Source organism: Salmo salar, chromosome ssa18, assembly GCF_905237065.1.
Source record: "Salmo salar chromosome ssa18, Ssal_v3.1, whole genome shotgun sequence".
Classification (NCBI taxonomy): domain Eukaryota; kingdom Metazoa; phylum Chordata; class Actinopteri; order Salmoniformes; family Salmonidae; genus Salmo; species Salmo salar.
The window spans coordinates 29191544-29217276 of record NC_059459.1 but is presented as its reverse complement, the minus strand read 5'-3'; the positions used below and the strand labels follow the sequence as shown (position 1 = coordinate 29217276).

The window sequence follows — 25733 nt, the reverse complement described above, 5'->3', positions numbered from 1 at the left end:
GATTTCCCTCTATGAACTGTAACTAAGTAACTTGTTTGAAATTCTTGCATGTTGCATTTATATTTTCATTCAGTCTATATACACTGAGTTTACAAAACATTAGGAACTCCTCTACTTTCCATGACATAGATTGACCAGGTGAATCCACATGAAAACTATGATCCCTTATTGATGTCATTTGTTAATTCCACTTCAAACAGTGTAGATGAAGGGGAGGAGACAGGTTAAAGAAGGATTTTTAAGCCTTGAGACAATTGAGACATGGATTGTGTGTGTGCCATGCAGAGGGTGAATGGGCAAGACAAAATATTTAAGTGCCTTTCAACGGGGTATGGTAGTAGGTACCAGGAGCACCGGTTTGAGTTTGTCAAGAACTGCAACGCTGTTGGGTTATTCACGCTCAACAGTTTCCCATGCGTATCAAGAATGGGTCCACCACCCAAATGAGATTCAGACAACTTGACAGTGACAAAACTGTGAGAAGCATTGGAATCAACATGGGCCAGCATCCCTGTGGAATGCTTTCAATACCTTGTAGAGTCCATGCCCTGATGAATTGAATGCATCGCAATATTAGGAAGGTGTTCCTAATGTTTTGTACAGTCAGTGTATCTACTGAGTGACTTTCACCTGATCTAAAAGCACTTTCTCAACACTTGTTTTGTATAGGGGGTGGGGTGAGGGCAGTTAGCGGTTACATATACCCCAAAATTATAAAAACGTTGCCTATGAAATGTGTTAACAAATGTGAATCACTGTGTATCCTTAACCAACATACATCTATCATGTGACATGGAGTTAATGTAGTGCTTATTTTAGTGATGATACACTATTTTACAATAAAAAAGGTCTTTGCTGAGACATTGTTCAGTCACATTTTCTATTTACTAATCTCTCTCTGTAGAGGTTTTCATGTCTGATCAAGAGAGTAAATATCATATTCTGATAACATATTCACATTATTCACTGAAATACATAATTGATTTCTATGAGCAACCTACCGTATACTGTGAGGTGTAAATGAATGCTGTATCACTGGAACACATCCAGGCCAACCCTTTTCAGCCAGCCTGTCTCCGCCAAGCCAAGCAGACCCATGTGTTTTCCTCATGTAGACATTTGTAAAACGTTGTGAGATTAAAGGGCAACTCCACCCATTTTCAACCTAATTTTCACTGGTTTGGTGCTGGAGATGATGAATGTGAGGTTGAAAAGTGTTTGAAATGCCCTTTAAAAGTGCTGCTTGACTGAGAATTGAGAGCAGTTATGTCTAGGCTTAGGGTCATTCTTAAATGACTATTTTACACTAGCTTTACAACCTCTTATATACAGTAATATACAGTTCAATTACAAGGCAAGCACATTCAGCCAAACCAGAATCTGCAACCCCTTTCTATAATATAAAAATATATATATATAAAAATATAACAAGGAAATAGATTAAACAATAGTCTGAAAACCTGACAATGTATTGAAGACAAATGACTTGTAATTTTGCGTCAATGCAGTCTGAGACAAAACGATGAGGGAGAGAGAGAGACGGAGAGAGAGAGAACACAGGTGAGGAAGCACGCGTTGGCAGACAGTCAAGCCTACAGCTGATTCTATACATTTTCAGCACTATGGACAGTTCCATTCTGCAGCGCGAGCAGACAGAGCGGGTATAAAAGGTTGCTTAGCCTGCACACCAACACAGCTTAGTATACTGAGGCAATATGAGCCACAGAATGGACTATCATTCAGGTTCTCCGCATAGGGGAGCTCAAGCTGAGTATTGCTGCTATCAACCCAAACTGACTGGATCCCCCTCTGCATCCAGGACCGTTGGCTTTGAGTCGACTACCGCATACATGAACAGAGGATATGCGACGACGCTGAAGAGTGAATTCGGATCCGTTCCGAGATCTTTGGAGAGCCGTTTAAATTTTTCAGACCCATTTACCGGGGTGTTGACGAAAATGAATGAGAAAGAACTGCTCCATGGGCTGAACGACCGTTTCGCCGGATTCATAGAGAAGGTGCGTCAATTGGAGCATCAAAATGAATTGTTTGAGAGGGAAATCGAGGAAATCAAACTAAAGGCACAGTCCCCTGCGTCTCTGGCCCAGGAGCACGAGCTGGAACTTATGGACCTGAGGAACCTAGTTCATGACATCACCCTTCAGAAGCGTCAAATCGAGATAGAGCATCAGAACCTGGAGGAAGATTTCCTCACCTTGAGAGACAAGTACGAGCAGGAGGCACGTGACCGCTCGGATGCAGAGAACGGCATCCTTGTGCTGAAAAAGGACGCCAACGATGCATACCTCGCCAAACTTCAGTTGGACAAGAAAGCGCAGTCTCTGGTGGACGAGATCCACTTCCTGAAGAAGAACCATGAGGACGAGATATCAGAAATGGTGGCCCAGATCCAAGAGGCTCAAGTAACGGTCAAGGCGCATGACTTTGGCAAACCTGACATCACAGAGGCTCTCCGGGACATCCGTGTGCAGTTAGAAGGTCACTCCAACATTCAGCAGGCCGAGGAGGGCTTCCGTGTCCAGTTCGCAAAGTTAACCAAAGCGGCAGAGAGCAACAGAGAGGCGTTGAAGGCGACCCAGCAGGAGATCCAGGAGAATAGAAGGCGCCTGCAGGGGAAAACAATTGAACTGGAATGTGGGAAAGGAATCAGAGAGGCCCTGGAAAAACAACTGCAAGACCTGGAGGAGCGTCACTATGCGGAAATGATTCATTACCAGGTAGACTGTGGTTTATTTTGTACCTCTAACAATTGTAAGTAAACAAACACATTTTTATGATTCATATTTGTATTCAGGGCTATGTTGTAGGTGTAGGCCACAAATATAGGCCCCATGTGAACTGTATCATTATTGGAATATAATTTCCTCATATAGGCCTATAGGGGTAGAACACTATTTCTCCCCTTAATTTCTCCTTGTTGTCATACCAACCAAAGTGGCTGGTTGACCCTATTATTGACACTACTTGTGTGCTTTTCTGTCCAGGACACTATCAGGCAGCTGGAGAATGAGGTGACCAATGCTAAACTAGACATGTCTGGCTACCTGAGAGAGTACAAGGACCTGCTGAATGTCAAAATGGCTTTGGATGTGGAGATTCTCTCTTACAGGTAAGGGACATCAACTCCATCTCTCCCATATATAAAATCATTGACTGAGGAAAATACCATATAGTTTATGTGTTCCTGGATCTATTTCTGAGGATAACCGATGTGTGGACATTTTATTCTAGCCCAGCGCTAACACATCTGATTCAACTTAGTGCTATGTTGGAACAAAACTGTGCAAAGTGTCATAGAGATGGTGAAAGATTATTACAAAACACAGTCAATAGTGAAGAAATGAAACAGTAGACATTTAATTGAAATAGTTTGATGTCATGTTTAACATCAAATGAACATAGACCATATCACAACACAGATGATACTATAATCATAATATGGATATTCAGACATATCCACACACACTGTTCTCACGAGCTGACATGGTGATCAGTCTGGCATTTATGAGGCTAACACATTGGGAGATATCCATATTATAGTCATGACGGTAATAACACATCTCTCTGCCTCCCTATAGGAAACTCCTGGAGGGTGAGGAGTCCCGTCTGTACACCATCTCTGACACCCACATCTCCATGCCCTGCATCTACCGCCAGTCCCCCGTCTACACCCTGCCTTACCTGGCCCGGCAGGGAGGGCCCACACGCAGGTCTGAGCCCCAGTACAAGTTTGTTGAGGAGATCATCACTGAGACCACCAGAGACATGGAGATGTCTGAGATTGAGGAGACAGGCTCCGAGGAGACGGACGGGGGAGAGGGAGACGAGTTGAGACAGAAGCAGGGAGAAGAGAGTGACAAAGCTGAGAGGAGGAGTGGGGAAGAGGTGGATGAGGAGAAAGAGAAAGATAGAGGTAAAGTGGATGTTGAAGTGGACGACCCAGAGGAAGAGGGTGAACAGGAGGAAGAGTCTAAGAGACAGCAGATGGTAACATCAGCAGAGGTCGAGGTAAATGGAGATGGAGTTAGCCCAAGCGAGGGAGAAAATGGAGAGGAGGAAGATGATGAAAGAGAGGAGGAAAAGGGGGGTGAGCCAGATGCAATCAAAAAGACAGAGGACATTGACAGAGGTGAAAATACACAAAGTCAAGTCAAATCAGCTGAGGCCACCAGTGAGGGAGAGAAGGAAAAACTAGACACAACAGAGAAGCTAGACAGCGAGATAAAGGAGACATTAGAAAAAGATGACACCCCAAAACATGGCGAATCCCAACCAGAGGTTCCCATGAATGGTGACACCTCAACAGAACCCAAAACTTCAGAGTCAGAGGATAGCAAAACAGGAAGTTCAGAAAAGGGTGAACTTCAGGTCCCCACAGAGGACATCTCCAAAGAACCCAAAAAGGTGTCAGAGGAGAGAAAAAAACTAAGCCCTTTAAAAGAGAAGATGGAGGTAGATCTGAAAGAGGAGAGTGCCTCAACAGAGCAACAACAAGATAGCCCAAAAGGAAGTCCCATCAAAGAGAGAAAAAAGGTAGATCTGACAGAGCAGAGTGCCCCAACACTGGAGCAGAAACCTGATCAGAAAGAGCACAGAGAGTCAGACCAACCTCAAGAGGCAGAGAGTGCTGTGACAATACAAGAAGAGGATTTCCCTGAGCCCACAGAGAAGGACATGGAATCCCCTGATATCACTGCAGAGCTGAAGAGCAGTTCAACCAAGGAGACAGTGGAGCAGGTGAAGTCACCTGATGATTCTGGTGTAAAAACAACACAAGATGAGAAAACAGTAGGAGATAAAATGCCAGACAGAATTCTCAGCACAACAAGTGAGTGTAAGGAAGAGCCTGTGCAAAAGACTTCTAAAAAGGAGGTGGGTCCGACAGAGCCAGAAGTGAGCAGCAAGGATGATAGTGTAAAAAGTGTTGTGCAGAATGAACAGAATGGCAGTGAAAAGGTCACAAAAGATGTCTCAATGGGTGAGGAAAAAGGGAAAGAATCTGAGACATCCCCTAAATCGGACCCCAATGTGACTCCTAAAGAAGAAACAACCCTGTATCCAGAGCCAACTGTCACCCATAAAGAAGAGGCATCCCTTAAACCGGAACCCACTGTCACCGCTAAAGAAGAAACATCCCCACAACCGGATCAATCTGTCACCGCTAAAGAGGAGATATCCCCACAAAAAGAGCCAACCGTAACCCCTAAAGAAGAGACATCCCCTAAACCGGACCCTAATGTTACCCTTAAAGATGAAACATCCCCTAAACCGTACCACACTGTTGCCCCTAAAGAGGACACATCCCCTAAACCAGAACCAGCAGTCACCCCTGAAGATGAAACAACCACAAAACCAGACCAAACTGTCACCGCTAAAGAGGAGACATCCCCACAACAGGAGCCAACCGTCACCCCTAAAGAAGAGACATCCCCTAAACCGGACAAACCTGTCACCACTAAAGCAGAAACTTTCCCAAAACCAGAACCAGCAGTCACCACTAAATTAGAAACTTCCCCACAACCAGAACTAACAGTCACCCCTAAAGAAGAAACTTCCCCAAAACCAGATCCAGCTGTCACCACTAAAGCAGAAACTTCCCCAAAACCAGAACCAGCTGTCACCGCTAAATTAGAAACTTCCCCAAAACCAGATCTAGCAGTCACCCCTAAAGAAGAAACTTACCCAAAACCAGAAGTTGTAGTCACCCCTAAAGAAGAAACTTCCCCAAAACCAGAACCAGCAATCACCCCTAAAGTAGAAACTTCCCCGAAACTAGAACTAGCAGTCACCCCTAAAGTAGAATCTTCCCCAAAACCAGAACCAGCAGTCACCCCTAAAGAAGAAACTTCCCCTAAACCTGAATCAGCAGTCACCCCTAAAGAAGAAACTTCCCCAAAATCAGAACCAGCAGTCACCCATAAGGCAGACATTTCCCAAAAACCAGACCCCACTGTCACTTCTAAAGAAGAAACAACCCCGCAACCAGAGCCAACTGTCGCCCTTAAAGAGGAGACATCCCTTAAACCAGAACTAGCAGTCACCACTAAAGAAGAAACTTCCCCAAAACCAGAACCAGCAGTCACCACTAAATTAGAAACTTCCCCAAAACCAGATCTAGCAGTCACCCCTGAAGAAGAAACTTCCCCAAAACCAGAACTAGCAGTCACCCCTACAGTAGAAACTTCCCCAAAACCAGAACCAGCAGTCACCCCGAAAGTAGAAACTTCTCCAAAACCAGCAGTCAACCCTAAAGAAGAGACTTCCCCAAAACCAGACCCAACCATCACCCCTAAAGAGGAAATATCACGTAAACCAGACTCAACCCTCACCCCAGAATCAACGACCACCCCTAAACCATGCTCAACCCTCACCCCAGAATCAACGACCACCCCTAAACCAGACTCAACCCTCACCCCAGAATCAACGACCACCCCTAAACCAGACTCAACCCTCACCCCAGAATCAACGACCACCTCTATGGAAGAGAGTGAAACGACAGGAGGTGGTGACAAAGCTAAGAGAATCACACCACCAGAGAAACAGATTCCTGCAGTTGCAGAGAGCAAGGACTCCCACAGGGAGGTGCCAGAAAGCAACGCAACTCAGGAGAAACCAGATGAAAGTATGGACAAAGAGCCTGAGAATGTTACAGATCCCAAAGATGGAACCCCAAAGACAGAGAGCGTGAAGTCCAAGGCCTCTGAGTTAAAACCTGAACATGTTGAGATATCTATTACAAAGACATCACCAGTGAAAGAACAGGATGTATCAGCCGTGGGTTTGAAAGATCAGACAGTTGATGAGAAGATAACAGAACAAGAGCAATTTTAAATAGACGAGAACTGCTTTACAGGAAGTGATGGAGAGAGCAAAGATGACAAAACTGCGAATAGGACAAGCTGCTGAGCCAATCGCAGAGAAGCAAGCTAAACCTAAAACTTGGGACTTAACCTCTTTTTAGAATGACTAGATTTAGAGGTCAGTAGAGGTTTTCTGTAAAACTGCATGGTTAGTGCAAGCCTTTAAAGCAATATGAGAACTGCTTCGCCTTAAAATATGTCCCCCTCCCACATTCTGAAATTGTATTTATGTCTCCCCCAGTTTTATCGTATAATTTTATCATGGAATGTGTTACAAACCGATGCATAGGTGTGCTTTTGGATACACTCCTGCAAGAGAAATGTACTGTAATATTGAATGTAACAAATCAAAAGCTCTATTTTGCTGTATCTATTTACTTCTGACCAATGGATGAAAATGTACATAGGGATGATAATGAGAATGGTTGATAATGTGATTTGATCACGCCTGAATGTGCTGAGCAATAAATGCTATTTGAAGAGCAGTTGTTTCCAGCTATTCTTACAAACTGTGCTGTATTTCACCTGATAAGATGGCATCACATATAGAATTTGTCAGAGTTTCTCCTCTATGTAGAAGCTAGGTGAATTCCAACAGCACTAGGTTGAATTCAAAATAAATTTCCCCTTCGCCCGCATCCTATTTCCCCAAAGCATGGCAGAGACTCATGGTTGAGCCCTTTATATTGAACAAAAATATAAATGCAACATATTGAGTTTCAGTTCATATAAGGAAATCAAAGAATTGAAATAAATGTATTAGGCCCTAATCTATGGATTTCACATGACTGGGAATACAGATATGCATATGTTGGTCACTACACCGGCTCCAATGCTCGTCGGATGTGGCAGGGCTTGCAAACTATTACAGACTACGAAGGGAAGCACAGCCGAGAGCTGCCCAGTGACACCAGCGTACCAGACGAGCTAAATAACTTCTATGCTCGCTTAGAGACAAGTAACACTAAAACATGCATGAGAGCATCAGTTGTTCCTGACGACTGTATGATCACGCTCTCCGCATCCGATGTGAGTAAGACCTTTAAACAGGTCAACATTCACAAGGCCGCAGGGCCAGACGGATTACCAGGACGTGTACTCCGAGCATGCGCTGACCAACTGGCAAGTGTCTTCACTGACATTTTCAACCTATCCGTATCTGAGTCTGTATTACCAACATGTTTCAAGCAGACCACCATAGTTCCTGTCCCAAAGAACACTATTGTAACCTGCCTAAATGTTTACCAACCCGTAGCACTCACGTCTGTAGCCATGAAATGCTTTGAAAGGCTGGTCATGGCTCACATCAACATCATTATCCCAGAAACCCTAGACCCAGTCCAATCTGCATACCACACCAACAGATCCACAGATGATGCAATCTCTGTTGCACTCTACACTGCCCTTTCACACCTGGACAAAAGGAACACCTACAGTGAGAACGCTATTCATTGACTACAGCTCAGCATTCAACACCATAATGCCTTCAAATCTGATCACTAAGCTAAGTACCCTGGGACTGAACGCCTCCCTCTGCAACTGGATCCTGGACTTCCTGAAGGGTAAGGGTAGCTTCAAGTTCCTTGGCTTCCACATCACCAACAAACTAACATGGTCCAAGCACACCAAGAAAGTCGTGAAGAGGACACGACAAAACCTATTACCCCTCAGGAGACTGAAAAGATTTGGCGTGGTTCCTCAGATCCTCAAAAGGTTTTACAGTGGCCCAATCGAGACCATCCTGACGGGTTGCATCACTGCCTGGTATGGAAACTGCTCGGCCTCCGACCGCAAGGCACTACAGAGGGCAGTGCGTACGGCCCAGTATATCACTGGGGCCAAGCTTCCTGCCATCCAGGACCTCTATACCAGGCGGAGTCAGAGGAAGGCCCTCAAAATGGTCAGACTCCAGCCACCCTTGTCATAGGCTGTTCTCTCTGCTACAGCACTTTTTTGTAGGTATTGTCTTAAAACGGCATTGTTGGTTAAGGGCTTGTAAGTAAGCACTTGTTGTATTCGGCGCATGTGACAAATAAAATGTGATTTGATTTGATACCTTAACAAAAAAGTTACAGGTGTGGATCAGAAAACCAGTCAGTATCTGGTGTGACCAATATTTGCCTCATGCAGTGCGACACATCTCCTTGATCTCGTCACGATATCTCTGTGCATTCAAATTGCCATTGATAAAATGCATTTGTGTTCATTCTCCATGCCTGCCCATACCATAACCCCACCGCCTCCATGGGGCACTCTGTTTACAACGTTGACATCAGCAAACCGCTCGCCCACAGTATCAAGAATATGCATATCCTTGCTTCAGGTCCTGAGCTACAGGCAGTTAGATTTTGGTATTTTAGCCGGAAATTGAAAAAAGGTTCCGATCCTTAACTGGGCTTTCTGCCCAGTTTGACTGAACAGTGTTGCTCATACTCAACCCCAATGTGATTCCACCGGGGGGGCAATGCATGGTACATCTTTTCACATTTACTCCTGCTCCCACTCTCTGGCACTCATTGTCGCCAGTTTACTTATTATTATGCACACCTGCCACCATCATTATGCGCACCGGCAGTACGTCCAACCAGCAGACCATGTGTAACCACGCCAGTCCAGGACCTCCACATCTGGCTTCTTCACCTGTGGAATCATCTGAGACCAGCCACCCGGACAGCTGATGAAACTGTGGGTTTGCACAACCCAGGTGAGTCTCATGAGGATGAGACTCACCTGGACTCCATCACTTCTGATTACCTCCACTATATCTGTCATTCCCTTTGGCTGTTTCCCCAGGCAGTATTAGTTATCTTTCTCATGTCCAGATGCTAAACTCTTGTTTTGGATTGTTCTATTTATTATAAAATTCGCCCCCTGTACTTGCTTCCTAACTCCCAGTGTCTGCGTTACACATCTAGTATTTGTATGTATTATTTGACCCTCTGTACTGCATACAGTGAGCTTTAAACAGTGGTTCCCTATGGCTGACACCTTGGAAACTCCACTGTTACATCATGGGGATCATGGGGTGGTGTCTGGAAAACACATTGTGAGGAAAGTTTTCTTGTGAAACATCTACATACAGAGTGGTCGATATATTGTCCCTCACCCTAAAAGGATAGTCCAAAACAAACACACATGGAGGCCAGTGGACTTTCCCATCCACTCTGTATAAATTGTAGACCCACATTCCCTCAATACAGTCTCTTTGGTGTTCACACTATATAGCTGAATAGACACACTTCCAAAATGGCTCCAGACATCAAGATGTGTTTCTGCATTCAGCTTGTTCTTGCACTAACAGGTAAATATCTCGCTATGCAATTTTTCCATTAGAGAGGAGGCAAATGTTTTTATTTAACCTTTGTTTAACTAGGCAAGTCAGTTAAGAACAAATTCTTATTTACAATGACAGCCTACCGGGGAACAGTGGGTTAACTGCCTTGTTCAGGGGCAGAATGATAGATTTTTACCTTGTCAGCACGGGGATTCGATCCAGCAACCTTTCGGCTCTAACCACTAGGCTACAGTACCTGCTGACTAGGGGGGAGACTTAGGCTCAGGGGCCTCATTTATAAACATTTACATACATACAGAATATACCCCAAGATCTGCGTGCACCAATTTCACACAAAAGTTTGAATTTATAAAAACTGAACTTGACTTGAAAATGTGCTCACCTTCCAGCAAACTTTAGACTGTGTATGTACTTTCTAGTGGTTGAAGTTTTGCATTGCAAGCAGGTAAGTAGATTAGTGTGATGTGCATATGGGGGATATACTGGACACGCTTGTTCATAACAATAAACAAGTTAATAAGATGCAATCATTTGCCATTAGTGAGAAGAGAGAAAATCTATTTCGTTTCTCTTAGCATTTTAACATAATTAGAAATAGGCATCTATTTTCTAGGCTATTATTTATTTAATTTCCATGATCAATGCATAATAAATTCCTCACCGCTTCTGTGATGGTTTCATACTCACCAGGTTGCTAGCACATAGACCTAGAACAAGTACTGTATACTATTTGTCCCATATCTCATTTAATTGCACCCACTTCATAGTAGTAAATCAACAAGTCTATTTTGCTCTAAACCATCTGATCCAGTCCTCAGATCCAGAGCACAGTTTATTAACAGTGGCACAGATGGTTGTAGGTTACTTCTGAAGCTTTCGTCTGAATACTCTAATTTCACATTTATCAAGTAGACAATATTGCGTTTATACATATAATACATATTTTCAGAATCATTGCAGAATAAATTCTTAAACTACTTGGGCCATGATGGGTTCATATTCCCGAAGTAGCCACAGACTACAAACAATTAACATGCACATCTCTCATTTAACTGGGCCTATTACATATATATGCCAGTAATTCAAGTATTTTGCTCTATGCACCAGAAAGAAAGCTGGTTTATAACATACAGTAGAATTTGACAGGTGAACAGACATATGACATTTTGCATTGAAGTGTGTAAGTTATGGCCATCACTGTGAGTAGACAATGTTCTAGAATTCGCACTGTGCAGCAGTGTAGGTTGGAGAAAAAGTAAACGCAAAACAATAGGTCCTATTGAATTCAAACATCTGTTTACAGGGACACAGCTATTTGCCTTTGTTGTTGTCTTACATAAACTTTTTGTCTGTCAGATAGCCACGGCCTACAGCAAATGCCACTGCAAAGGTTTAACATTCTGCCATCACCTACAAAGACATTTGATCAAGTTCGCTATTGCTATTTCCTTTAGAAAAATGCCTTGGCCTAGTTCCAAATTATACAGGAAATAAGGGCGTTATTGTCACAATAAAAGGTGAACGATGGGCATTTTCAGGCAGGGGTTTAATGCTTGTTGATACGCACACAGTTTCAGGATGGGCCTGATTAGTAAACACGAAACATACATATGTATGCCATGCACCAAGTTTAGCGTGCAATTTACGCAATAGTTATAAATGAGGCCCAAGGATTGCAACAACTATCTCGCCAGTCACCTTTTCAAATGATGTGGTTAATAAGAGTTGGCTGTTAAGTAACACTTAGTTAGCATGCTAGCAATCGCTGCAAACATAGATAGACGGCTAGCCAACAACAAAGAGTGGCAAAACAGAGCCTCCACACAACGTGGTTTACAAGCTGCAAAGGCAAGTCTGCATGCTGGACATCTGGGGCAGCCAGAGCAGCTTGTCCCCACATGGAACTCTGAGTTGGTAGATCATTTGAATATCCAAGTGCATGCACATCTCATTGGCTGAGCTGGCAAAATCAGCTGTTTTTGACCAGTAAGCCCACACCATTCTGTTTTTTCCTTACAGGCCAAACAAGGGCACAGACTCAGAGAATATCCATGTTTTTAACATCTTTAAGCACTGCAATTTCTTATCCTGATGTTGACAGTAAAGAATTCTTTACAAAGGTTAACTTGCTAAATCCTGAACACGCTGTAATCAATATTTGCCATGGCTGCGAACACGGCTTTGGGGCTGACAATCAAAATGACCTTTAAAATGACCATGCAAAACTAAATTTGTAACTGATGTGTTTTTGGTCAGGCACAGGAATAGGATCTGCCCTGCCAGGTAAGAGCCACAGTGGAGGGAAGAACGACCCAGTGCTGCAGTATGTCGTGAACAACTCACTGAGAGAACATCCTGTCATGACCAAACTCAGACTGGTAAGGCTGGACTGGGTTAGAGCCAGGGTTAGGCTTGTGGTTGTTTTTGAGGCTAGTGTTAGGGGTGAACCGGGATGAGGACATGAAACTAGGGTTGGGGTTGGACTGGTAAGACTGGACTGGGTTAGAGCCAGGGTTAGGGTTGAGGTTGAGGCTAGTGTTAGGGTTGAACCGGGATGAGGACATGAAACTAGGGTTGGGGTTGGACTGGTAAGACTTAGGTAGAACCAGGGTGTTTATGAGATGAAAAGCAGGAATGTACTATACATACAAACCAGATAGATACAGAGAGATACTGGTTTTCTACATTATCATGACAGTTAAATAGGCTACTGTAACCACTAGAGGTCAGCACAGTACTATACAAACACTGTGCTGAGAAGCTGCAGCAACACGGCGTAATCACAATGTTTGATTAGATTATGTCATAAAAATGTAATGTTTTAGTCTTTTTTTGTCAATGTCTGAAATCAAATTTTGTGTTAAACGCTCTATAACAAAGCTTTCTTAGTGTCCAACAAGCTTTCTCAGCCCTTAAACTTGTTCTGAACACCTCCAAAACAAAGGTCAAATCAAATCAAATCAAAGTTTATTTGTCACGTGCGCCGAATACAACAGGTGTAGACCTTACAGTGAAATGCTTACTTACAGGCTCTAACCAATAGTGCGAGAAAAAAAAGGTATGTGTGTATGTGTGTGTGTGTGTGTGTGTGTGTGTGTGTGTGTGTGTGTGTGTGTGTGTGTGTGTGTGTGTGTGTGTGTGTGTGTGTGTGTGTGTGTGTGTGTGTGTAGGTAAGTAAAGAAATAAAACAACAGTAAAAAGACATTTGAAAATAAGAGTAGCAATGCTATATACAGTCACCGGTTAGTCAGGCCTATTGAGGTAGTATGTACATGTGGGAATGGTTAAAGTGACTATGCATATATGATGAACAGAGAGTAGCAGTAGCGTAAAAAGAGGGGTTGGCGGGTGGTGGGACACAGTGCAGATAGCCCGGTTAGCCAAGGTGAGGGAGCACTGGTTGGTCGGGCCAATTGAGGTAGTATGTACATGAATGTATAGTTAAAGTGACTATGCATTTAAGATAAACAGAGAGTAGCAGCAGCGTAAAAGAGGGGTTGGGGGGGGGGCACACAATGCAAATAGTCCAGGTAACCATTTGGTTACCTGTTCAGGAGTCTTATTGCTTGGGGGTAAAAACTGCCTTTTTGTCCTAGACTTGGCACTCCGGTACCGCTTGCCATGCGGTAGTATAGAGAACAGTCTATGACTGGGGTGGCTGGGGTCTTTGACAATTTCTAGGGCCTTCCTCTGACACCGCCTGGTGTAGAGGTCCTGGATGGCAGGCAACTTTGCCCCAGTGATGTACTGGGCCGTACGCACTACCCTCTGAAGTGCCTTGCGGTCGGAAGCCGAGCAATTGCCGTACCAGGCAGTGATGCAACCAGTCAGGATGCTCTCGATGTTGCAGCTGTAGAACCTTTTGAGGATCAAAATCTTTTTCGTTTCTTGAGGGGGAAAAGGCTTTGTCGTGCCCTCTTAACAACTGTCTTGGTGTGTTTGGACCATTCTAGTTTCTTGTTGATGTGGACACCAAGGAATTTGAAGCTCTCAACCTGGTCCACTACAGCCCCGTCGATGAGAATGGGGACGTGCTCGGTGCTCCTTTTCCTGTAGTCCACAATCATCTCCTTGGTCTTGGTTACGTTGAGGGATAGGTTGTTATTCTGGCACCACCCGGCCAGGTCTCTGACCTCCTCCCTATAGTCTGTCTCGTCGTTGTCAATGATCAGGCCTACCACTGTTGTGTCGTCAGCAAACTTAATGATGGTGTTGCAGTCGTGCCTGGCCATGCAGTCGTTGGTGAACAGGTAGTACAGGAGGGGACTGAGCACGCACCCCTGGGGAGCTCCAGTGTTGAGGATCAGCGTGGCAGATGTGTTGCTACCTACCCTCACCGCCTGGGGGCGGCCCGTCAGGAAGTCCAGGATCCAGTTGCAGAGGGAGGTGGTTAGTCCCAGGTTCCTTAGCTTAGTGATGAGCTTTGAGGGTACTATGGTGTTGAACGCTGAGCTGTAGTCAATGAATAGCATTCTCACATAGGTGTTCATTTTGTCCAGGTGGGAAATGGCAGTGTGGAGTGCAATAGAGATTGCATCATCTGTGGATCTGTTTGGGCGGTATGCAAATTGGAGTGGGTCTAGGGTTTCTGGGATAATGGTGTTGATGTGAGCCATTACCAGCCTTTCAAAGCAGTTCATAGCTACGGACGTGAGTGCTACGGGTCTGTAGTCATTTAGGCAGGTTTCCTTTGTGTTCTTGGGCACAGGGACTATGGTCGTCTGCTTGAAGCATGTTGGTATTACAGACTCAATCAGGGACATGTTGAAAATGTCAGTGAAGACACCTGCCAGTTGGTCTGCACATGCCCAGAGCACACGTCCTGGTAATCCATCTGGCCCCACAGCCTTGTGTATGTTGACCTGTTTAAAGGTCTCACTCACGTCGGCTACAGAGAGTGTGATCACACAGTCGTCTGGAACAGCTGATGCTCTCATGCATGCCTCAGTGTTGCTTGCCTCGAAGCGAGCATAGAAGTGATTTAGCTTGTCTGGTAGGCTCGTGTCACTGGGCAGCTCGCGGCTGTGCTTCCCTTTGTAGTCTCGCGGCTGTGCTTCCCTTTGTATGGCAAGACGGTACACTGTCCTTCTCTCAGCACAAATCACAACTGCAGGCTAAAGTTAAATCTAGACTTTGTTTCCTCTATCGTAATCGCTCCTCTTTCACCCCAGCTGCCAAACTAACCCTGATTCAGATGACCATCCTACCCATGCTAGATTATGGAGATGTCATTTCTAGATCGGCAGGTAAGGGTGCTCTCGCTAGATGTTCTTTACCATTCGGCCATCAGATGTGCCACCAATGCTCCTTATAGGACACATCACTGCACTCTATACTCCTCTGTAAACTGGTCATCTCTGTATACCCGTCGCAAGACCCACTGGTTGATGCTTATTTATAAAACCATCTTAAGCCTCACTCCCCCTATCGGAGATATCTACTGCAACCCTCATCCACCACATACAACACCCAATCTGCCAGTCACATTCTGTTAAAGATCCCCGAAGCACACAAATCCCTGGGTCGCTCGTCTTTCAGTTCGCTGCAGCTAGCGACTGGAACGAGCTGCAACAAACACTCAAACTAGACAGTTTTATCTCAATCTCTTCATTCAAAGACTCAATCATGGACACTCTTACTGACAGTTGTGGCTGCTTTGCGTGATGTATTTTTGTCTTTAACTTCTTGCCCTTTGTGCTGTTGTCTTTGCCAATAATGTTTGTACCATGTTTTGTGCTACTACCATGTTGTGTTGCTACCATGTTGTTTTCATGTTGTGTTGCTACTATGCTGTGTTGTCATGTGTTGCTGCCTTCCTATGTTGTTGTCTTAGGTCTCTCTGTATGCAGTGTTGTGTTGTCTCTCTTGTCGTGATGTGTGTTTTGTCCTATATTTAAAAAAAACTACAAAAAAATAAAACATTAATCCCAGCCCCCGTCCCCACAGGAGGCCTTTTGCCTTTTGATAGGCCGTCATTGAATTTGTTCTTAACTGATTCACCTAGTTAAATAAAGGTTAAATAAAACAAAAATTCTCCTTCCTTCATGTTGCAGAAAACCCTTGAGGACCCATGGAGCATCATGCTGGTTGCTAGTGAACAAGCACAACTGATGGCTAATCTGGCCAAACTGATCAATGCCAGCAAAACCATTGAAATTGGTATGTAATGATAAAACAAGCTTAATACTGAAAACATTTAATGTTACTATATTATTTGGAATATATTTCATTGTGCCAATCTTTTCAACATTCACTAATTCTGAATTATCTGCCCTCATTCTAATATCAGAAGAGACTAATGTTAATATTTTCCTTCTCTCCAGGGATGTACACGGGGTACAACACCCTGAACATGGCATTGGTTGTACCAGAGAAGGGTCAAGTGGTAGCATGTGAAATAGACGACGAATACGTGAACATTGCTAAACCTTTCTTTAAAGAGGTCAGGTCAAGATTCCGCTTGTCGTTCAGCTAGTTTACTTGCTCCAATATTCCTCTAGACAGGAATTAGATCTGTTTGTCCAGTATTCAACCCCAATACAACATCTAAGCCCATTCAACTCATTGGAATTCAGAAACATTGATTGTCTCCCCAAAAGCTTCAATACAGCATATTCAGTATCTAACATCTCAGTCAGACTTCACAAAGTGCTGTGGGTGGAGTAGTGAGGCCGTCTGCTCAGAAGAAAGTGTCTACGAAAGGTGCAAAGCCTAGCAGCAGAGAATCCCTACAATGAACTTAATGCCCCCTCCAAACCCCAACAGTAGAAATACTACTGTACACAACACAGGTCAACCATTGTGACAGAAAATGGTTGCTATTGTCTGCTTCAAACCATCTAAACTCGAAATCAAGTCAAAATGTAATTTAAAGCACATTGAAACATCTCAATGGACTTAACAGTACAAATGCCTAGACAATGAAAGACATGTAACTAACTACCTTTCTCTTTTCTAGGCCGGAGTCGAGGATAAAATTAATGTCCGTCTTCAAATGTGTATAAAAACACTGGGTAGGTGACTGATTTTAAAGAACCCGAACACGAATCCGTTGTGAAACGGGTCAATCCTTTTCAACGTGATCTTTTGTTTGTCCTAGATGAGTTGATAGCTGCTGGGGAAGCTGGAACATATGACTTTGTGTTCATCGATGCGGATAAACGGAACTATGACAGATATTATGAGAAGTCTCTTGAGCTTGTGAGACAAGGGGGCATCATTGCCATCGATAATGTGAGTAGCCTATGCCCAAAATTGTATTCCTACAAGCGAGTCGTGATTTTGAAAATGATTTGAATAATGCCAGCATGCAATCGATTTGATCTAATAAGCTAACTGAGGTAAAGATGCATGAAAAGATAGGCCTACATATAAAACACAGAGAAAGATGGCAACCTATCACCTCTGTCCTCAGTTTAAGCCTCTCTCCTCACCTGTCTCCCCTTCACCTCACTCCTCTAATCTGTCTATCTGATTACCCTTCCTTGACCTGTCCAATACCTGTCCACCTAATTACCCTTCCTTGATCTGTCTACACCTGTCCACCTAATTACCCTTCATTGACCTGTCTAAAACCTGTCCACCTAATTACCCTTCCTTGACCTGTTTATCACCTGTCTATCTAATTACACTTCCTTCACCTGTCTATCACCTGTCTATCTAATTACCTTTCCTAGACCTGTCTATCACCTGTCTATAATTACCCTTCCTTGACCTGTCTATCACCTGTCTATCTAATTACCTTTCCTTCACCTGTCTATCACCTGTCTATCTAATTACACTTCCTTCACCTGTCTATCATCTGTCTATCTAATTACCTTTCCTTGACCTGTCTATCTAATTACCTTTCCTTGACCTGTCTATCGCCTGTCTATCTAATTACCCTTCCTTGACCTGTCTTCACCTGTCCATCTAATTACTCTTCCTTGACCTGTCTATCACCTGTCTATCTAATTACTCTTCCTTGACCTGTCTATCACCTGTCTATCTAATTACCCTTCCTTGACCTGTCTATCACCTGTCCATCTAATTACCCTTCCTTGACCTGTTGATCACCTGTCTATCTAACTACACTTCCTTCACCTGTCTTTCTGACCTTCTGACCACAGAACACCTCACTTGTATCTCTGATCCCCCCCACCTTCTCCCCCCAGGTACTCTGGAGTGGTAAAGTGGTGGACCCTGCTCCTGATGACCTGACCTCCCAGGCTCTGGACAAGCTCAACAAGAAACTCCACACAGACCAGAGGATCGATCTGAGCATGCTCACTGTGGGCGACGGACTCACCCTGGCCATCAAACGCTAACAATAACCCATGCTAACTCATACTAACCCGTGATGACTCATGCTTAATGCATGCTTACTCCAAACCCACTGTGATTTATTGGGGATTTTTTTGAGATGTGGTAAACATGAAGGGCTGGAATAAATAGATGTTATTTTCAACAAGTACTGTACGTGTACGAGTGAGATTCAGTTTCTACTTGAAATTCGAAAGCATGCCAGCCTCTGTCTCAGTAAGAGCTAAATTACTACCTTTGACTCCCAGAGATTATATTTTTTCAGGGTGGGACTAAAATCCTTTTTATTAGATTTCAATTGAGTACAGGCTTAACTGAATGACAACAGAATACCATATGGTAGTTTTGGGGTAGGCCTCGTCTCAGAGGAATGCTCCACAGAACCAGATGCTGATAACAGATTGCCCTATGCTGGACAGCTGGCATCGAAACCCTCCAGCTGGGAGAAGAGGGATCCGATGACGGCTCTCCAGGTTACATGCTGGTGGAGAGGTGGGAGGTCTTTGGAAGACTTTTGCTCCAAAATATCAAGTGAGACACAAGGGGTGAGCTGACATATTCCCCTGGATTTATGCCCATTGGTTGACAGAAAGGGAAGTGATTATTGCACGAGTGAGTCCATAGGTTAATCAGCATGCATGGTGGAAATGCCTTAGTGTGCCATGCTCATTGGCGGAAGTTAATAGGCGAAGGACATTCCACCCGCTTGCTAATAGTAAAGAGGAAGAGAGACGTAAGGCTATCCTGATGAGGTGTCAATAAAAACACTAACATACAAATTCCTGCTATGCTGACTAGTGAGATAGGAAGCAAGCAATGTGAATTATAGAGTTTACAAGATGAATGAAATGACGATCCATTCAGACCAGCCTTACTGACTGAACTTTCCTAACTACATTTCAAGTACAGCAGTGGTCACCAACCGGTCGATCTCCAAGGCATTCCTAGTCGATCACCAAACAATTCTGTAAAAAACCCAAGGATAAAGCCTTCGGTTCTTTATTTTTCTATGTTTTTGTTGCTGTTGGGGGTAGGTGCACTTGGTTCAGCAGCCCTTGCACCAGGAAGGCAAAGTGTTCACATTTTTAACCATTTCATGTGTCTGAAGGTACAACTCCACCTACCCGGCAGGCCCAGAGAGCAAATCAATAACGCCTATATGCCTACTGGTAGCCAATCATATAGCTCAGATCACTGTGTCTGCACAGTTTCCTCGAGCCATAGACTGTGTAAACAGCAGAGTTATGTTGGTAAAATCACTGGTTATAGAGCAAACAACACTATTATCACAACAGAAAAGAAAGCCATATTTCAACCTGTGTTGTGATAATATCGTTGTTTGCACTATGACCTGTTAGTTCATAAGCCTTGAGACTGTGATATTTAGGGCTAAGGCCAAGACAATAGGAAGACACAGCTGCAGAATAAATTCAACCACACTGTTTTTTCATCACAAAACCGGAGAGCAAGCTCTGTCTGGTGAAGTCCACAAAGCATATTGCATGTAACAAACAGTTAGTTACATGACCTACAGCATGGTCAAGCAAGTCAATGCTTCTGACATTTTCGGACTACTAAACAACTATAGATAGAACCAACGAGAGTGATCACAAGAAAACAGTTGCTGCCTCCACTGTTCCAGCACCATTTCTTTTTTTTCTTAGCTTTTTTTTACCCCTTTTTTCTCCCCAATTTTGTGGTTTCTAATTGGTAGTAGTTACAGTCTTGTCTCATTGCTGCAACTCCCGTACGGACTCGGGAGAGGCGACGGTCGAGAGCCATGCGTCCTCCGAAACACAACCCAACCATGCCGCACTGCTTCTTGACACAATGCACATCCAACCCGGAAGCCAGCCGCACCAATGTGTCGGAGGAAACACCGTACACTGAGCTGGTCAGCATGCACTGCGCCCGGCCCGCCACAGGAGTCGCTAGTGCGCGATGAGACAAGGATATCCCTGCCGGCAAACCCTCCCTAACCCGGACAACGCTGGGTCAATTGGTTCCAGCACCACTTCAACTGAAACATTTCAACATCATCAAATCACATTGCTTAGTCTAATACAGTGACAACTAAAATATACCAAAAATGATTTAGTCCAATCAATGTAAGCTAAATATGATGTGGCTGTCCCTGGTTCTGATTTCTGTGTGTGTGTGTGTGTGTGTGTGTGTGTGTGTGTGTGTGTGTGTGTGTGTGTGTGTGTGTGTGTGTGTGTGTGTGTGTGTGTGTGTGTGTGTGTGTGTGTGTGTGTGTGTGTGTGTGTGTGTGTGTGCGTATGCGTTCGTGCAAGTTGAAAAAACATGTTGACTCAATCTACTTGTAGAGAAACGTCAATGACATCCTCTCATGTTGACAAAACGGACTATGACTCTGTCATACAGTTCACACTTGTATTTTTATTGTCCTAGGCTACCTGGCTAGAAATCTAGCTACAGTATAGCACAACAATGTATGAATTTATGGTTAGATCAGAATCACCGTTATAATCATTGACCAGTATTAGAATTATGTAAAACCAGAAGTCCAAACCCCTATCTCAATCCGTGGCTAATTTAGGAAAGGGTCAATTTTAGCTAGCTAGCCACAACAACAAGTTGTTTTGTCAAAGATGTATTGCTCTCGATGTGATGTGATAGGAGGGAAGCCAAATCCAAACTGGCTTCCCTTGACACTTTTTGTTGGTATGCCAGGACATTCACAGTTGAGCTCACACACCTCAATGCCACAGATGTCTCAAGTTTTTTGGAGCGTGCAATTGACATGCTGACTGCAGGAATGTCCATCAGAGCTGTTGCCAGATAATTGAATGTTAATTTATTTACCCTAAGCTGCCTCCAACATCGTTTTGGGGAATTTGGCAGTACCTCCAACTGGCCCAACAACCGCAGACCACTATAACGTGCGTCGTATAGAGGGGACCAAGGCGCGGCGTGTTGAGTGCTCATGATTATTATTTTAATGAAAACTAAACACTTTTAGAAAGAAACCAAAACGACAGCAAAACAGTTCCGTCAGGCAGCAATCAACAAAACGGAAAACAACTTCCCACAAACACAATAGAAAAAAAAAAAACTTAAATATGATCTCCAATTAGAGGCAATGAGGACCAGCTGCCTCCAATTGGAGATCAACACAAAAAACCCAACATAGAAACAGAAAAACTAGAACTTAAACATAGAAATAGAAAACTTTTGGGTTGTTTTCTGTCACGCCCTGACCTACTTTACTATAGAAAATGACATCTGACAAGGGTCAGGATGTGATAGTACCCTCCCAAAGGTGCATAATCTGAATGCAAAAAAAATAAAGAAACCACAAAACAAAAAGTGAGGGTGACAATTGTCTATGGCGGTTCTAGTGCAGCACCCAGAACCTTACCATCCAGCAGATCCTCCAGCAGCGGAGGTGGCTCCGGTTCGGGGCGTAAACCCCGCTCCGCCCACAGATCCCTCTGCTTCTGTAACACCGGAACGTGGATCGTCGGAGGAGGAACCGGACTGTAGATCATCGCCGGAAGCTCTGTGCTGCAGGCCGCCGCTGGAGGATCTTTGCTGCAGGCCGCCGCTGGAGGTTCTGGGCTGCAGGCCGCCGCTGGAGGTTCTGGGCTGCAGGCCGCCGCTGGAGGTTCTGGGCTGCAGGCCGCCGCTGGAGGTTCTGGGCTGCAGGCCGCCGCTGGAGGTTCTTGGCTGCAGGCACAGGACGTCGCTGGATGTTCCGGTCTGGGGCGCGTCGCTGGAGGCTCCGGTCTGGGGCGCGTCGCTGGAGGCTCCGGTCTGGGGCACGTCGCTGGAGGATCCGGTCTGGGGCGCGTCGCTGGAGGATCCGGTCTGGGGCGTGTCGCTGGAGGATCCGGTCTGGGGAGCGTCGTTGTAGGTTCCGGACTAGGGACCGTTGCTGCAGGCTCCATGCCATGGATCATCAATACAGGTTCCATGCCATGGATCATCACTGGAGGCTTCGTGCCATGGATCATCTCTACAGGCTCCAGGCCATGGATTATCCCTACAGGCTCCGGACCATGGATAATCCCAACAGGCTCCAGGCCATGGATTACCTCTGGAGGCTTCGTGCCATGGAACATCCCTACAGGCTCCGGGCCATGGATCATCACTAGAGGCTTCGTGCCATGGATCATCTCTACAGGCTTCGGACCATAGATTATCACTGGAAGCTTTACTCGTGGAGCTGAAACAGGTCTCACAGGACTGGAGAGACGCACTGGAGGGAGAGTGCGAGGAGCAGGCACAGGACGTACTGGGCTATGGAGGCGCACTGGAGGGAGAGTGCGAGGAGCAGGCACAGGACGCACTGGGCTATGGAGGCGCACTGGAGGGAGAGTGCGAGGAGCAGGCACAGGACGCACTGGGCTATGGAGGCGCACTGGAGGGAGAGTGCAAGGAGCAGGCACAGGCTCACCAAAATAAGCACGGGGAGTTGGCTCAGGTCTCACCCCTGGCCCAGCCAAACTACTCGTGTGCCCCCCCCCCCAAAGAAATTTGGGGCTGCCTCTCGTTCTTCCCCGGTAGGCTCCGATATCTCTCTATTACCTGGCCCCAAGTCCAGTTTCTCCTTTCCATCCATTCCTTATGTGACCAGGTGTCCATTTCTGCATGGGCACGCCGCTTGATCCAATAATGGTGGGTAGTTCTGTAATGTGCGTCGTATAGAGGGGACCAAGCGCGGCGTGTTGAGTGCTCATGATTATTCTTTTAATGAAAACTTAACACTTTTACAAAGAAACTAAAACGACAGCAAAACAGTTCCGTCAGGCAGCAGACAACAAAACAGAAAACAACTACCCACAAACACAATAAAAATAACCCCAACTTAAATATGATTTCCAATTAGAGGCAATGAGGACCAGCTGCCTCCTAATGGAGATCAACCCCAAAAAACAACATAGAAACAGAAGAACTAGAACTTAAACATAGAAATAGAAAACATAGAAAACCAACCAAAACAACCCCTGTCACGCCCTGACCTACTTTACCATAGAAAATGACATCTAACAGGGGTCAGGACGTGACAACCACGTGTAACCACGCCAGACCAGGACCTGCACATCTGTTTTTTTCACCTGCGGGATCGTCTGAGACCAGCCACCCGGACAGCTGATGAAACTGTGGGTTTGCACAACCGAAGACTTTCTGCACAAACTGTCAGAAACAGTCTCAGGGAAGCTCATCTGCGTGCTTGTCGTCCTCACCAGGGTCTTGACCTGACTGCAGTCTGGCGTTGTAAACGACTTCAGTGGTTAAATGCTCACCTTAGAAGGCTGCTGGCACTCTGCAGAAGTGGGATCTTCACGGATAAATCCAGGTTTCAACCGTACCGGGCAGATGGTAAACAGCGTGAACGGGGTCGTGAGGGCAAGTGGATTGCTCATGTCAAAGGTTTGAACAGAGAGCCCCATGGTGGTGGTGTGGTTATGGTATGGGCAGGCATAAGCTATGGATGACAACAAACACAATTGCATTTTATTTACGGGAATTTGAATGTACAGAGATACCTTGATGACATCCTGAGGCCCAATATCGTGCCATTCATCGCCTCATGTTTCAGCATGGTAATGCATGGCCCCATGTCACAAGGATCTGTACACAATGTCTGGAAACTAAAAATGTCCCAGTTCTTCCATGGCCTGCATACCCACCAGACATGCCAACCATTGAGCATGTTTGGGATGCTCTGGATCGACTTGTACGACAGCGTGTTCCAGTTTGCGCCAATATCCAGCAACTCCGCACAGCCATTGAAGAGGAGTGGGACAACATTCCACAGGCCACAATCAACAGCCTGATCAACTCTATGTGAAGGAGATGTGTCACGCCGCATGAGGCAAATGGTGGTCACACCAGACACTGGTTTTCTGATCCACAGCCCTACTTTTCTTTCAAGGTGTCTGTGGCCAACAGATGCATATCTGTATTCCCAGTCTTGTGAAATCCATAGATTAGGGCCTGGTTGATTTATTTAAATTGACTGATTTCCCTCTATGAACTGTAACTAAGTAACTTGTTTGAAATTGTTGCATGTTGCATTTATATTTTCATTCAGTCTATATACACTGAGTTTACAAAACATTAGGAACTCCTCTACTTTCCATGACATAGATTGACCAGGTGAATCCACATGAAAACTATGATCCCTTATAGATGTCACTTGTTAAGTCCACTTCAAAAAGTGTAGATGAAGAGGAGCAGACAGGTTAAAGAAGGATTTTTAAGCCTTGAGACAATTGAGACATGGATAGTGTGTGTGCCATTCAGAGGGTGAATGGGCAAGACAAAACATTTAAGTGCCTTTCAACGGGGTATGGTAGTAGGTACCAGGAGCACCGGTTTGAGTTTGTCAAGAACTGCAACGCTGTTGGGTTTTTCACGCTCAACAGTTTCCCATGCCTATCAAGAATGGTCCACCACCCAAATGAGATTCAGACAACTTGACAGTGACAAAACTGTGAGAAGCATTGGAATCAACATGGGCCAGCATCCCTGTGGAATGCTTTCAATACCTTGTAGAGTCCATGCCCTGATGAATTGAATGCATCGCAATATTAGGAAGGTGTTCCTAATGTTTTGTACAGTCAGTGTATCTACTGAGTGACTTTCACCTGATCTAAAAGCACTTTCTCAACACTTGTTTTGTATAGGGGGTGGGGTGAGGGCAGTTAGCGGTTACATATACCCCAAAATTATAAAAACGTTGCCTATGAAATGTGTTAACAAATGTGAATCACTGTGTATCCTTAACCAACATACATCTATCATGTGACATGGAGTTAATGTAGTGCTTATTTTAGTGATGATACACTATTTTACAATAAAAAAGGTCTTTGCTGAGACATTGTTCAGTCACATTTTCTATTTACTAATCTCTCTCTGTAGAGGTTTTCATGTCTGATCAAGAGAGTAAATATCATATTCTGATATCATATTCACATTATTCACTGAAATACATAATTGATTTCTATGAGCAACCTACCGTATACTGTGAGGTGTAAATGAATGCTGTATCACTGGAACACATCCAGGCCAACCCTTTTCAGCCAGCCTGTCTCCGCCAAGCCAAGCAGACCCATGTGTTTTCCTCATGTAGACATTTGTAAAACGTTGTGAGATTAAAGGGCAACTCCACCCATTTTCAACCTAATTTTCACTGGTTTGGTGCTGGAGATGATGAATATGAGGTTGAAAAGTGTTTGAAATGCCCTTTAAAAGTGCTGCTTGACTGAGAATTGAGAGCAGTTATG

General features: G+C 44.6%; 1 protein-coding gene across 1 annotated transcript; it reads left to right on the top strand.

Annotated features, from left to right (window-relative positions):
- The first annotated feature begins 10024 nt into the window (after nucleotides 1-10024).
- LOC106577197 (catechol O-methyltransferase domain-containing protein 1) lies at nucleotides 10025-18628 on the top strand. The gene is made up of 7 exons (XM_014155087.2): nucleotides 10025-10182; nucleotides 12433-12554; nucleotides 16230-16335; nucleotides 16500-16618; nucleotides 17135-17189; nucleotides 17276-17409; nucleotides 18330-18628. Exons 1-7 carry the CDS (start codon nucleotides 10128-10130, stop codon nucleotides 18480-18482), a joined length of 744 nt encoding a protein of 247 aa, XP_014010562.1. The 5' UTR covers nucleotides 10025-10127; the 3' UTR covers nucleotides 18483-18628.
- The last annotated feature ends 7105 nt before the right edge of the window (nucleotides 18629-25733 follow it).

What these genes read in the sequence shown, in the direction of transcription:
- LOC106577197 (XM_014155087.2), top strand. Translation starts at nt 10,128, where the DNA reads ATGGCTCCAGACATCAAGATGTGTTTCTGCATTCAGCTTGTTCTTGCA. An exon ending in GCTTGTTCTTGCACTAACAG is followed by an intron (nt 10,183 to 12,432) that starts GTAAATATCTCG and finishes GTTTTTGGTCAG; the next exon opens with GCACAGGAATAGGATCTGCC. An exon ending in TCATGACCAAACTCAGACTG is followed by an intron (nt 12,555 to 16,229) that starts GTAAGGCTGGAC and finishes TTCATGTTGCAG; the next exon opens with AAAACCCTTGAGGACCCATG.